This window comes from Bombina bombina, chromosome 7, assembly GCF_027579735.1.
Source record: "Bombina bombina isolate aBomBom1 chromosome 7, aBomBom1.pri, whole genome shotgun sequence".
In the NCBI taxonomy this organism is placed as follows: domain Eukaryota; kingdom Metazoa; phylum Chordata; class Amphibia; order Anura; family Bombinatoridae; genus Bombina; species Bombina bombina.
Genome location: NC_069505.1, coordinates 436,681,717 through 436,696,427, shown reverse-complemented (window position 1 = coordinate 436,696,427; position 14,711 = coordinate 436,681,717). Strand labels below are relative to the sequence as shown.

General features: G+C 40.8%; 1 protein-coding gene across 1 annotated transcript in view; it reads right to left on the bottom strand.

The window, feature by feature from the left end:
* Positions 1–14,711, bottom strand: part of GRIN2B (glutamate ionotropic receptor NMDA type subunit 2B) — a 519,238-nt gene that overhangs the window by 64,018 nt on the left and 440,509 nt on the right. The window contains exons 5-8 of the mRNA XM_053721343.1: positions 12,879–13,050; positions 12,351–12,504; positions 4,349–4,474; positions 2,465–2,694 (exon numbers count right to left, since the gene is read on the bottom strand). Coding sequence (XP_053577318.1) covers positions 2,465–2,694; positions 4,349–4,474; positions 12,351–12,504; positions 12,879–13,050 — 682 coding nt within the window. The remainder of the gene's footprint in view (positions 1–2,464; positions 2,695–4,348; positions 4,475–12,350; positions 12,505–12,878; positions 13,051–14,711) is intronic.

Sequence of the window (14,711 nt, the reverse complement as noted above, 5' to 3'; positions counted from 1 at the left end):
TAGATTACAAGCACACTGCTAGATTACATGCACACTGCTAGATTACATGCACATCGCTAGATTACATGCACACCGCTAGATTACATGCACACCTCTATGTCACTATATGTCACATACCTCTATGTCACGATAGGTCACATACCTTTATGTCACGATAGGTCACATACCTTTATGTCACTATACGTCACATACCTTTATGTCACTATACGTCACATACCTTTATGTCACTATAGGTCACATACCTCTATTTCACTATAGAGCTGCAACAACTAATCGTCATAATCGATAATAATCGATTATGAAAATAGTTGTCAACGAATCTCATAATCGATTAATCGGTTTGTAATTAGTTGGTCTGTGCACAACACCAGCTGCTTCACTCCAATGAACTCCTGCACTTGGTATTGTGTTTTATGGTTATGTCCTTAGCCTAAAGGACGTCTACAGACGTCTACTTTTCACTTTTTCAGGACAGTATAAGTTTACAACTACCCCTGGCTTATGTGCAACCCAGATATAATAGTCATCATTTGGATTGTTTTTATTAATTCTAGTGATTTGGAACTATGCTTTTCATGATATAGTGCCAAGCTTGTTGTTTACACCTTGCCCCTAGATTAAATTGATGTGCACTATTATCTGTTTGCACAATTATTAGCAGAACGTTTGCTATTGCTGATTATATGTACTGTATAGATAAATGTGTAAGGCTTTGTCCTGTTATTGATATACAGTCCTTAGCGCTTCTGAGTTTGTTTTTTTATATTTTTAATAAATTGTGATAATATGTACCAGATTCAACTTTTATAAGTATATATTCGTTATTTCTAGAGCGGACTAGATATCTCCCCTAACCTTATAGCTGGTTATTTACCATTGCATATAGATATTCAAGATATTTTTATGTTATAATTAAGTCAAGGGTTACTTTATTGAGAGGCCCCTTGCCAAGGTAGAAAACACTTAGCATTGCTGAAGAGCTAACAAAGATAAATATCCCACTTTGGTGAAATTGGCAAAACCCTACTTATGCATCTCAACAGCCTTTTCTCTGCTGCAGGAAATATAGCTGCAAACGGAGAACCAGCCTTAGCCATAAGCATGTGGACATGTTGAGATTTTTGCATTTCAATGCAAAGTTTCTGAAATAGTGAATAACAGAATGTTATTAACAGTGATAGTCTAACTCTTTCTAGTTCTACCTCTTTTCAATCAGTTTGTAGTTTTGTTTTGTTTAATTATAAAACTGTGCTCTGCTGCTTAAAAATTGAACAGTTGTGTTAATGTAAAGTTTTAGTCTGAAGTTTATATTTGTAACACTCATGATGTGGATTTTATTTAAAACATAGAAAACTATTATTGATTCTCTTTTTATCCGATTAGTCGATTAATCGAAAAAATAATCGGCCGATTAATCGATTATGAAAATAATCGTTAGTTGCAGCCCTATTTCACTATAGGTCAAATACCTCTATGTCACTATACGTCACATACCTCTATGTCACTATAGGTCACATACCTCTATGTCACTATACATCACATACCTTTATGTCACTATAGGTCACATACCTCTATGTCACTATACGTCACATACCTCTATGTCACTATACATCACAAACCTTTATGTCACTATAGGTCACATACCTCTATGTCACTATACGTCACATACCTCTATGTCACTATAGGTCACATACCTCTATGTCACTATAGGTCACATACCTCTATGTCACTATATGTCACATACCTCTATGTCACTATAGGTCACATACCGCTGTCACTATACGTCACATACCTCTATGTCACTATAGGTCATATACCTCTATGTCACTATAGGTCACATACCTCTATGTCACTATATGTCACATACCTCTATGTCACTATACGTCACATAACTCTATGTCACTATAGGTCACATACCTCTATGTCACTATACGTTACCTACCTCTATGTCACTATACGTCACATACCTCTATGTCACTATAGGTCACATACCTCTATGTTACTATAGGTCACATACCTCTATGTCACTATAGGTCACATACCTCTATGTCACTATAGGTCACATACCTCTATGTCACTATAGGTCACATACCTCTATGTCACTATATGTCACATACCTCTATGTCACTATAGGTCACATACCGCTGTCACTATACGTCACATACCTCTATGTCACTATAGGTCATATACCTCTATGTCACTATAGGTCACATACCTCTATGTCACTATATGTCACATACCTCTATGTCATTATACGTCACATACCTCTATGTCACTATAGGTCACATACCTCTATGTCACTATACGTTACCTACCTCTATGTCACTATACGTCACATACCTCTATGTCACTATAGGTCACATACCTCTATGTCACTATAGGTCACATACCTCTATGTCACTATACGTCACATACCTCTATGTCACTATACGTCCCAACCTCTATGTCACTATAAGACACATACCTTTTTGTCACTCAGGCCGGACACCTGGTCCACATACTCCTCTTGGATCATGAAGGCAGCGAGGTTGGCTGTGTAACTGGCCAGGAAGATGACAGCGAAGAAGGCCCAGACTGACACCATAATCTTACTGGTGGTTCCTTTAGGGTTCTGCACAGGCACAGAGTTATTGAACACCAGGCCCCAAAGCAGCCAGATAGCTTTTCCTATAGTGAATGATGGTCCCCCAGGCTCTGTAAGGGAGGAAGATGTCATATATCTAAACTACAGCTGACGTAAATCGCTCACGTAAAGCTCAGTAGCACAGAAGTGAAAGCAGCAGTACTGTGTCTGTATGCGGTAAACATTACAACAGAGATTCCTAGGATCAAATCTACACAGATGACCAGATAACGACCAAACAGTGTTACAGATTTACAGCAGGATCCAGAATAAGGCGACAGACATAACCTGTTGCACAATGCGAATGAATCATCACATTTATCTCTTGCATAGAATACCTGAGGTCTATGGCAATAGGCAGCACTTAGTTACAAACCTATAGGGGCCATTAACGTTTACTGGGCCGTGCTGTTATACAATGTCCCCTGATGTCACTTAAAGGGAAACTGAACTCTAAAATGTGTTTTCCCCTTAATGTGTTCCAAATGACTTGTTATATCTACTGCAGACTATTACATGCATGGGAATTTGTTCCTTCATGTTTATTTTTGCTCATTAAAACCATTACCTGTATTATAGAGGTGATTGCCATAACAATGGGCTGAGCCTGCAAATAAAGCAGACCTGCTACTGTTATTTATGTTAGGTATTGACATGGTAATTATGGCTGGGAGGTTGAATAAGCACACGCAGCTATTTCAAATACAAAATCTCTCTCTCTCCTACCCTGCACTGACTAATCAGTGCTATTGTCTTCTCTTTAAATAGCTTAGCACAATGTCCCTTTAAATATAGCAGGTGGTAGGTCAGTAAACTTTCTGTGAATCCTATCACAGCCCCTTTTGTTACCCATAAGAGTTCCCGTACCTATCACAGCCCCTATTGTTACCCATAAGAGTTTCCGTACCTATCACGGCCTCTATTGTTACCCATAAGAATTCCCGTACCTATCACGGTCCTTAATGTTACCCATAAGAATTCCCGTACCTATCACGGCCCCTATTGTTACCCATAAGCATTCCCGTACCTATCACGGCCCCTATTGTTATCCATAAGAATTCCCGTACCTATCACGGCCCCTATTGTTACCCATAAGCATTCCCGTACCTATCACGGCCCCTATTGTTATCCATAAGAATTCCCGTACCTATCACGGCCCCTATTGTTACCCATAAGCATTCCCGTACCTATCACGCCCCCTATTGTTACCCATAAGAATTACTGTACCTATCACGGCCCCTATTGTTACCCATAAGCATTCCCGTACCTATCACGGCCCCTATTGTTACCCATAAGAGTTTCCGTACCTATCACGGCCCCTATCGTTACCCATAAGAATTCCCGTACCTATCACGGCCCCTATTGTTACACATAAGAATTCCAGTACCTATCACGGTCCCTTTTGTTACCCATAAGAATTCCTGTACCTATCACGGCCCCTATTGTTACCCATAATTCATGCACCATTGTGATTTTTTTGCTTTATTGCCGCAAGATTATTTTTTTTTCCCCATACAAAGTATAGGAAAGTTTGATAGCACAAATGTGCAAATCTTTTGTTAAGACACTGGCACTTAGCATGAAAATTCTGGCGGACTTGGTAAATATTAAGGTTCCTTGCTAATGTCACACTTGGGATATACTTGAGTTGGGGACATTAGCTGGTGACCTGTTACCATCTTGTGTAAACTAGGACACATATATATATATAAACAGTGCTCTTACCTCGGCCATCTGCAAGGCACCTGTTGTATCCAACGGGGCTGAAATATTCAAATACAAACACAGCAACGGCAGAAACAATAAGAAGCATCACAAACATCATGACCCAGACGTCAGCACTGAACGGCTCTGGGGTTGGGGAGGAAAAAAAGGAGAAAGAACAGAGAGTTATAAAAGTTACACAAGCAAGTCACTGAAAGTTTAATTAATCATAAGTAAATGGCAAGTAAAAGGGACACAGATTTGTGCTATACAACAGTAAGACCGAAAGGTAGCTGATTTTTACTCTTTACAAGGTAAGAGCTTCATTTTATTATTTTGTAACATGATATAATCACAGCAGCTACATAGTGTTACAGAAATACTCCAGAGTTTTTTTCCAGCCTCCCAAACATAGTCCCCTCCCACCTAAAAATAAGATATAAAATTGTCTCTCACTAATGTTCTGAACATTCTCAAAGAAAAACAACCGCCACATTATGTCTAATACTTACTCTCCATAGGCAGCTTTAAATCATATATCTTTGACCCTTTAAAATAGGAAACTACATTCAATGCTGTTTTCTAAAATAACTGTTAGATATACAGCGGACTGTCAGGTAACATGGTCATAAAATCCCACTCCAGCAAGAAGCTTAGAGAAGCTCAGGTACAGAAGTAATGAAAATCCTGTCTGTGCCGAGCAAACTAGACGGTGGCTTTGGAAAATATAGAAAATAATTACAGTCTACAAGTCCTAAAGGAACAATACAAATATAGCAGTAATAAAAGTCCAGCCTCAGATTTAACAGGGAAGGAAATTACAAATAAAGTGCTGAAGGTTCTACCCCAAATGCAATGGTAGAAAAACATACTCAGGTAATAAATAACGACCATTCCTGGCAAAAACATAATTTATGCTTACCTGATAAATTTATTTATTTCCGGACATGGTGAGTCCACAAAATCATCAATTACTAGAGGGAATATCACTTCTGGCCAGCAGGAGGAGGCGAAGAGCACCACAGCAAAGCTGCTATATATGTCACTTCCCTTACCCATAACCCCCAGTCATTCAGCCAAAGGGAAATGGAAAAAGAAGATAACACAAAGGTGTAGAGGTGCCTGAAGCTTTAGTTAAAAATAACTGTCTTAAAATAAAGGGTGGGCCGTAGACTCACCATTTCCATATTCTACCATATTCTTTCCTAAGATATGGTGAGTCCACAGAATCATCAATTACTAGTGGGAACCAATACCTAAGCTAGAGGACACAGATGATAAGGGAGGGACAAGACAGGTAGACCTAAAGACCCAAAAGAAGCCTCAGCCGAGGCAAAAGTATCAAATTTATAGAAGTTGAAAAAAGTGTGCATAGAGGTCCAAGTTGCAGCCTTGCAAATCTGTTCCATAGAAGCCTAATTTTTGAAAGCTCATGAAGAAGAAACAACCCTCAAGGAATGATCTGTGATTCTCTAAGCAGATTGCTGTCCAGCAGTCTCATAGGCCAAACAAAAAATACTCTTCAATAAAAAAGAAAGAGAAGTAGCCGTAGCCTTCTGACCATTGCATTTCTCAGAAAACAAAGCATAAGACTGATGAAAGTCCTTAGATTACACATCTGGCACATCCACAAAACATTTATGCAACAAAATGGATAATGCAGAAATCTAACCCTTCCAAGTTCTAGCCGACAAACCCTTCTCCAAACCCTCCTGGAGAAAGGACAAAATCCTAGAAATCCTGACTCTACTCAAAGAGTAACCTCTGGATTCACACCAATACAGACATTTACGCTATATCTTATGGTAAATCTTCCTAGTTACAGGCGTACAAGCCTGAATCAAGGTTTCAATGACTGACTCTAAATCCCCACGCTTAGATAAAAATAATCGTTCAATCTCCTAATAGTCAGCATCAGAAAAATGAAATACAAATGAAGGAAAGGACCCTGACGAAGAAGGTCCCTCCTCAGAGGAAGTCTCCAAGGTGGAAGAGATGACATTTCCACTAGGTCCACATACCAGATCCTGTGAGGCTATGCTGACGCTATGAGAATCACCAACGCCCTCTCCTGCATAAACCGAGCAATAACTCTTCGAAAGAGAGTGAATGGAGGAAAAAGGTATGCTAGACTGAAATTCCAAGGGACCGCCAGAGCATCTATCAAGACAGCCTGTGGATCCCTTGACCTTGAACTGTACCTCGGAAGCTTGTCATTTTGCTGAGAAGCCATAAGATCCAGCTCCGGCCGCCCCCATTTAAGGGTCAAACTGGAAAACACCCCCAGATGAAGCTTCCACTCCCCGGCATGAAAAGTCTGTCTATTCAGAAAATCTGCTTCCCAAATTGTCCACTCCTGGAATGTGGATCACAGATAGACAACAGTTGTGGGTCTCCGCCCATTGAATAAATCAGGGCCACTTCTAACATGGTCAAGTAACTCTGAGTTCCGCCCTTGGTGGTTGATGTACACCACCGATGTAAACTTGTCCGACTGGAACCTGATAAACAGGGCTAAAGCTAACTGAGGCCAGGCCAGCAGAGCATTGAAGATTTCTCTCAGTTCTAAGATGACTATGGGAAGAACTGACTCCTCCCAAGTCCATAGACCCTGAACCTTCAATGAGTCCCAGACTGCTCCCCAACCCAGAAGGCTGGCATCCGTGGTCACAATCACCCAGAAAGGTCTGCGAAAACAAGTTCCCTGTGAGAGTTGTTCCAGAGACAACAACCACAGAAGAGAGTCTTTTATCGCCTAATCCAGATTTATTTGCAGAGACAGATCCACATAGAACCAATTCCATTTTCTGAGCATGCATAACTGCAGGAGGTCTGAGATGGAACCAAGCAAACAGAATGATGTCCATGAAAGCTACCATCAGACCAATTACCTCCAAACGTTGAGCCACAGACGGCCGAAGAGAGGACTGAAGGGCAAGGCAAAAAAATTTCATTAATAGCGAATCTATTATGGTCCCCAAGAACACTACCCTTGTAGCTGGAATCAGAGAACTATTTCCCAGATTCACCTTCCAACCGAGGAAACGAAGAAAAGACAACAAGATCTCCGTATGAGATTATGCTTGTTGAAAAGACGGCACCTGAACCAGAATGCCGTCCAGATATGGCACCACTGCAATGATGGACCGGTTTACTGCCAATAGAGCCCCCAAAACCTTTGAAAAAACTTCTGGGAGCTGTGGCAAGGCCGACTGGAAGAGCCACAAACTGAAAGTGATTGTCCAAGAAAACGAATCTCAGAAACTTGTGATGATCCCACTGAATAGGAATATGAAGATATGCATCCTTTTAGTCTATGGTTATCGAGAACTGACCCTCTTGGACCAAAGGGAGAATGAAACGTATAGTCTCCATCTTGAAGGATGGTACTCAATTAGACACTTTAGGTCTAAAATTGGTCTGAAAGTTCCCTCTTTTTTGGGAACTACGAACAGTCTTCGACACATATTAAGAACGCCTCTCTCTTTATCTGGACTACAGATAATCTTGAGAGATGAAACCTGCCTCTGGGAGGGAAAGTCTTAAATTCTATTTTGTACCCTTGGGAAATGATGTCCACCGCCCAGGGGTCCGGAACATCTCGCATCTAGGCTTGAACGAAGAGAGAGTCTGCCCCCTGCTGGATCTGCTCCCAGATCGGGGGCCGACCCTTCATGCTGACTTGGAGTCAGCTGCAGACTTTTTATACTGCTTCCCCATATTCCAAAACTGACTAGGCTTCAGGAAGACTTAGATTGTTCTTGCTTGGAGGAGGAACGGGAGGGTTTACCTCTAATGTTACAAAAGGAATGAAAATTACTCTGACGTCCTTTCTGCTTTTTCTTTTTATTATGACAGAGAAAAGATCCCTTCCCTCCTGTGATATCTGAAATCATTTCAGTCAAGCCAGGACCAAACAAGATCTTACCCTTGTAAGGGATCGCCAAAAGCTTAGACATCTGCAGACCAGGACTTCAACCATAAGGCTCTGCGGGCAAGAACCGCAAAACCAGAAATCTATGCTCCCAGCTAACTTAAGAGCCTTAATCCTGTCCTAGATCTCCTCAAGAGGAGAATGTGTCTGAATAGAACCAGACAAGGGCATCTACTTACTACGCTCGCCTAAGTTCACCTAATATCACTGCCGCGGACCTGAATACGTTCTCCAAAATTACCAAAAAAGCTGTCAAAAAGCCATGCACCAAGTACGGGGTGATGAGCAGCGGACTGTTGTTAACTAACAGTCATCGATCTTGCTGCTCTTCGGCTTTTTCCCAGCTTTATTGGTACCCTGTCACTAAACACCCACACTATACTGTTTACCCCCTATACCGCCGCTCCCGGAGCCCAACTCTAATAAATGTATTAACCCCTAAACTGCCACTCACGGACCCCGCCGCAACAAAATAAAATGTTTAACCTCTAAACCGCCGCTCCCAGAGCCCACCGCCACCTACATTATACTTATTAACCCCTAATCTGCCGCCCCCTACACCACCGCCACCTACATTATACTTATTAACCCCTAATCTGCTGCACCCTACACCTGTGCCACCTACATTATATTTATTAACCCCTAATCTGCCCCCCTACACCGCAACCACTATATTAAATTTATTAACCCCTAAACCTAAGTCTAACCCTAACACCCCCTAACTTAAATATAATTTAAATAAATCTAAATAAATATTCCTATCATTAAACAAATTATTCCTATTTAAAACTAAATACTTACCTATAAAATAAACCCTAAGCTAGGTACAATATAACTAATAGTTACATTGTAGCTAGCTTAGGGTTTATTTTAAGGCAAGTATTTTTATTTTAACTAGGTACAATAGTTATTAAATAGTTATTAACTATTTAATAACTTCCTAGTTAAAATAAATACAAATCTACCTGTAAAATAATACAATTCTATCAGCCAATCGGAATTAAGGTAGGAAAAATCCTATTGGCTGATGCAATCAGCCAATAGGATTGAAGTTCAATCCTATTGGCTGATCCAATCAGCCAATAGGATTGAGCTCGCATTCTATTGGCTGATTGGAACAGCCAATAGAATGCGAGCTCAATCATATTGGCTGATTGGATCAGCCATTAGGATTGAACTTCAATCATATTGGCTGATTGCATCAGCCAATAGAATTTTTCCTACCTTAATTCCGATTGGCTGATAGAATTCTATCAGCCAATCGGAATCAAAGGGACGCCATCTTGGATGACGTCATTTAAAGGAACCATCATTGTTCAAGAAGACGTCGGATGAAGAGGATGCTCCGCGTCGGATGTCTAGAAGATGGAGCCACTCCGCGCCAGATGGATGAAGATAGAAGATGCTGTCTGGATGTAGACTTCTGCCCGTCTGGAGGACCACTTCTGCCGGATTCGTTGAGGACTTCGGCCTGGTTGGGTGAAGACTTCTCATGGTAAGGTGATCTTCAAGGGGTTAGTGTTAGGTTTTTTTAAGGGGGTATTGGGTGGGTTTTAGAGTAGGGTTTGTTGTGTGGGTGGTGGGTTTTAATGTTGGGGGGGTTTGTAATTTTTTTTTACATGTAAAAGAGCTGATTACTTTGGGGCAATGCCCTGCAAAAGGCCCTTTTAAGGGCTATTTGTAATTTAGTTTAGGTTTTTTTTTTATTTTGGGGGAGCTTTTTAATTTTTTTAGGCAGATTAGGTGTAATTAGTTTAAAAATCTTGCAATTTGTTTATTAGTTTCTGTAATTTAGTGTTTGTTTTTTTATAATTTAGATAATTTTGTTTAATTGTATTTAATTGTATTTAGTTTATTGAATTAATTTAATTATAGTGTGGTGTTAGGTGTAATTGTAACTTAGGTTAGGTTTTATTTTACAGGTATATTTGTATTTATTTTAACTAGGAAGTTATTAAATAGTTAATAACTATTTAATAACTACTGTACCTAGTTAAAATAAATACAAAGTTGCCTGTAAAATAAAAATAAACCCTAAGCTAGCTACAATGTAACTATTAGTTATATTGTAGCTATCTTAGGGTTTATTTTATAGGTAAGTATTTAGTTATAAATAGGAATAATTTAGTTAATGATGGGAATATTTATTTAGATTTATTTAAATTATATTTAAGTTAGGGGGTGTTAGGGTTAGACTTAGGTTTAGGGGTTAATAAATTTAATATAGTGACAGCGACGTTGGGGGCGGCAGATTAGGGGTTAATAAATGTAGGTAGGTGGCGGCGGTGTGGGGGGGGGGGGGCAGATTAGGGGTTAATAAGTATAATGTAGGTGGCGGCGGTGGGGGGGGCAGATTAGGGGTTAATAAATATAATGTAGGTTGCGGCGGTGTCAGGGGCGGCAGATTAGGGGTTAATAAGAATAATGTAGGTGGCGGCAGTGTAGGGGGGGCAGATCAGGGGTTAATAAGTATAATGTAGGTGGCGGCGGTGTAGGGGGGGCAGATTAGGGGTGTTTAGACTCGGAGTACATGTTAGGGTGTTAGGTGTAAACGTTACCATAGGGAAGCAGCAAACATGAGCTTTCACTGCTTTTAGACTCCCATTGATTCCTATGGCATTGAAAACCAGGTACGCTGGGCCGGAATAGTGGCGAGCGTACCTGGTAGATATTTGATAACTAGCAAAAGTAGTCAGATTTTGCCGAATTTGCATTCGGAACATCTGTAATGACGTAAGCATCGATCTGTGTCGGACTGAGTCCGGCGAATCGTATGTTACGTCACAAAATTCTACTTTTGCTGGTCTGTAGTGTTTGATAACTCAGGGGAATGAGGCTCGCCACAAATACGCTGCGGAATTCCAGCGTATTTGCGGTTGACGGCTTGATAAATAGATGCCAAGGTATCAAACCAGTAGGCTGCTGCACTAGTGATTGTGGCCAAACACTGCAGGCTGCCATTAGAGACCCTGGTGAATTACATTTTCTTTAACAATGACTCCAACTTATTGTCCATTGGAACCTTAAAAGAACAACTATCCTCTATGGGAATAGCAGTCCTCTTAGCCAAGGTGGAGGTTGCCCCTTAGGGACTGTCTGCCACGACTCTTTAATGGAGTCAGCAAAAGGAAACATTTTCGTAAAAATTGGAAAAAAAAGGAATTCCAAGTCTCTCCTACTCCCGTGCAATTTATCTCAGAAGCACGGTCAAGTACAGGAAATACCTCCACCGTGGAGGGAACATCAAAGTACTTGTTCAGCTTACTAGACTTATTAAAGATGACTATGACAGACGTCCAAGGTAGCCAAAACCTCCTTAAGTAAAGACGGAGGTGTTCCAGCTAAAATCTGAAGGATACAACTTCAACATCAACTTCAACACATAAACTGAGCCCAATAAAAAAACTCCTCTTATCCACAGTGCCTGCATAACTGCCTCTGAATTAACACTATATAGAGTTAATATGCAAATAACGTCCCCATGCAGCCTTAAAGCTGTATAAGTGCCAGATTTTCCCTTAAAAATAAGAAAAATATTAATGGCACTTACCTTAATGTTCATCTGTCCAGCAGCAGGACAGCTCACCTGGTTTGAGAGGGTGCTTTCCCTCACATGGACCCTTGGAAAAAAGAAAGACTGAGAAAACTTACTCTGGCTATCTGAATAGGGAAGCAAACTGATTAGGAAAACGCAGTGGGGATTGTACCCCACAAGTTCCCAATTGCTTAAAAGCCACCACTGCCCTATTGAAGAGACTGACGTGGGCTAAGGCTAGACCCCAGGAAAGATCAGAGCAAAACTACTCTGCTTTAAAATAATAAAATCTTAATTGAAGTTCAATTTTCTTCAAACACCAAAAACTTTACCTCCTCCATGAGCAGAGGCAAAGAGAATGACTAGGGGTTATGGGTAAGGGGAGTGACATATATAGAAGCTTTGCTGTGGTGCTCTTTGCCTCCTCCTGCAGGCCAGGAGTGATATTCCCACTAGTAATTGATGATTCCATGGACTCACCATATCTTAGGAAAGAAACCAAAGAACGGTGTTAGTAATCCATTAGTTAGGTAACAATTTAGCCCCATATTTACCAAGAAAAGCAGATGGAGACACAGTCCCGTTGCTTCTTGACACCATCACACTAATACCGGTCTCTATAAAAGGTACTGAGAAGTCGACCACTTCTGAACGCTCCTCGTTGATGGTGAGAGACCCAACAGCCATGTAGGCACGTTTGGTGACCACCTGTTGATGATAGCAAGAAAACAATAAGAAAGAGTTGAGACTGACACATGTAGTCACTGACAAAACACCTGAGTAAGGTGAGAATCCGCTCAATGAAAGTGTCGGTAAAGAAAGGAGGCCAATACACAAGATCACCAGCTGTTTGGATATATAAGTTTTAGGATTAGAAAAGAAAGTCAATATACATTCATCAGGTAGGTCAATCCTATATTTCATTATGTCTAAATTCATTTTGTTCAATATCTCTGCTGGAAGACTGTTCCATGAATCCACCCTCTCTGGAGAATAATAATCTTAAACTTCATCTATAAAAAAATACTTATTTTTATTTCGTACCCCCTGTCCATTAGAGTATTATTCCCAAGAAGCCTCACCTCTCCGATCATCCCGTTCCATGTGCCATTAATTTTCTTTCCATGCTTTCCATTGGTCACCAGATACAGATCATATGTGAATTTGACATTCTTAGCAATTTTCTTCAGGATATCTATGCAGAAACCTTTACAGCATCTCTTGATATAGTTTCCTCCCTCGTCTGTTCGATTCCTAATGATCAGAATAAGATTAGTATGAGGCCTGGCAAGCTGACATCTATCCTGCAGACAAAGCAACTTCAAGTCTTCTGGGGCCCTTTGGGGAAAAGTTGTTTTCCATAGAAACCTCAGAACACGGCAGCTCTACCCTTAGACGTGTGAAATGTGTCTGACTTTATCTAGATTTCATTGTCGCCTCTGGCAATGGCCAACTCCATATTAGTTACAGGTACAGCTCATCTTTATGTGCAGTTCACCAGCTGCCCAGCTAGAACCACCTCTTGCTCATTATATAGAATATTTAAATATCAGAGGACTGTATGCGTCTTATTACTTCTACTGAGAAAATATAATGCACCTCATTACACTTAACCATGAAGGCTAATAAACGGACTGGGAAAGAAAATGGCTCCCATCCAACAGCTGCAGAAAAATCCAGTCAAACAAAATCATTATATTCTATTAAACACTATTTCCTGTTTAAAGACTTTTATATCATCACTAAAATTATTTAGCTTCATTATGTTTCAAACATACACACACACATACATATACACATGCACACACACACATACATATACACATGCACACACATATATATACACATGCACATACACACACCTATACACATGCACACACACATACATACACATGCACACACACGCACACATATACACATGCACACACATACATACACACACACATATACACATACACACATACATACATACACACATATACACATGCACACACACAGAGACACACATACACACATGCACACACACATATACACATGCACGCACACACACATATACACATGCACACACACACATATACACATGCACACATACACACACACATGCGCACACACACATACAGACACACATACATATACACATGCACACACACATACAGAGACACACATGCACACACATACAATTATGGACTGTAGGGGGCAAGTAAGGTTCAAGTGTGAGGTTATGGAGCTTAGGCACAAGTGAAGTTCTACAGTGTATTGGGTGACTGGTGTGTAGGATGGAGTAAGTTCTTAGGAGGACAGGTTCTAAGGTGTAGAGGGTGAATGAGATTCTGGAGTGCAGGAGCAGGTGTGGTTCAGCAGTGATGCAGTGGGTGAGTGGGGTTCTGGATAAATGTACAGGGTGAGTGAGGTTCTGGTGTGTAGAGAGAAAGGTCCTAGAATGTAGCTGGCAAGAAAGGTTCTGGAGGAGTGTAGAGAGTGAAAGAGATTCTGGAGTGTAAGGGTACCTGAGGAGTGAGTAAGGTTCTGTAGTATTAAAGCAAGTGAGGTTCTTAAATGTAGAAGAAAGCGATGTTGTGGATTACAATAGCAATCCACGACTCCTGTTCTGGAGTACAGGAACAAGTGATGCTCTGGGGTGCAGGAAAAAGTGAGGCGATGGAGTACAGGAACAAGTAATGCTCTGGAGTGCAGGAACAAGTGAGGTTCTGGAGTGCAGCAACAAGTAAAGTTCTGGAGAACAAGTGAGTTTATGGAGTACAGGAACAAGTGAGGTTCTGGAGTGCAGGGACAAGTGAGGTTCTGGAGTGCAGGGACAAGTGAGGTTCTGGAGTGGAGGAACAAGTGAGGTTCTGGAGAACAAGTGAGTTTCTGGAGTGCAGGAACAAGTGAGGTTCAGGAGTGCAGGAACAAGT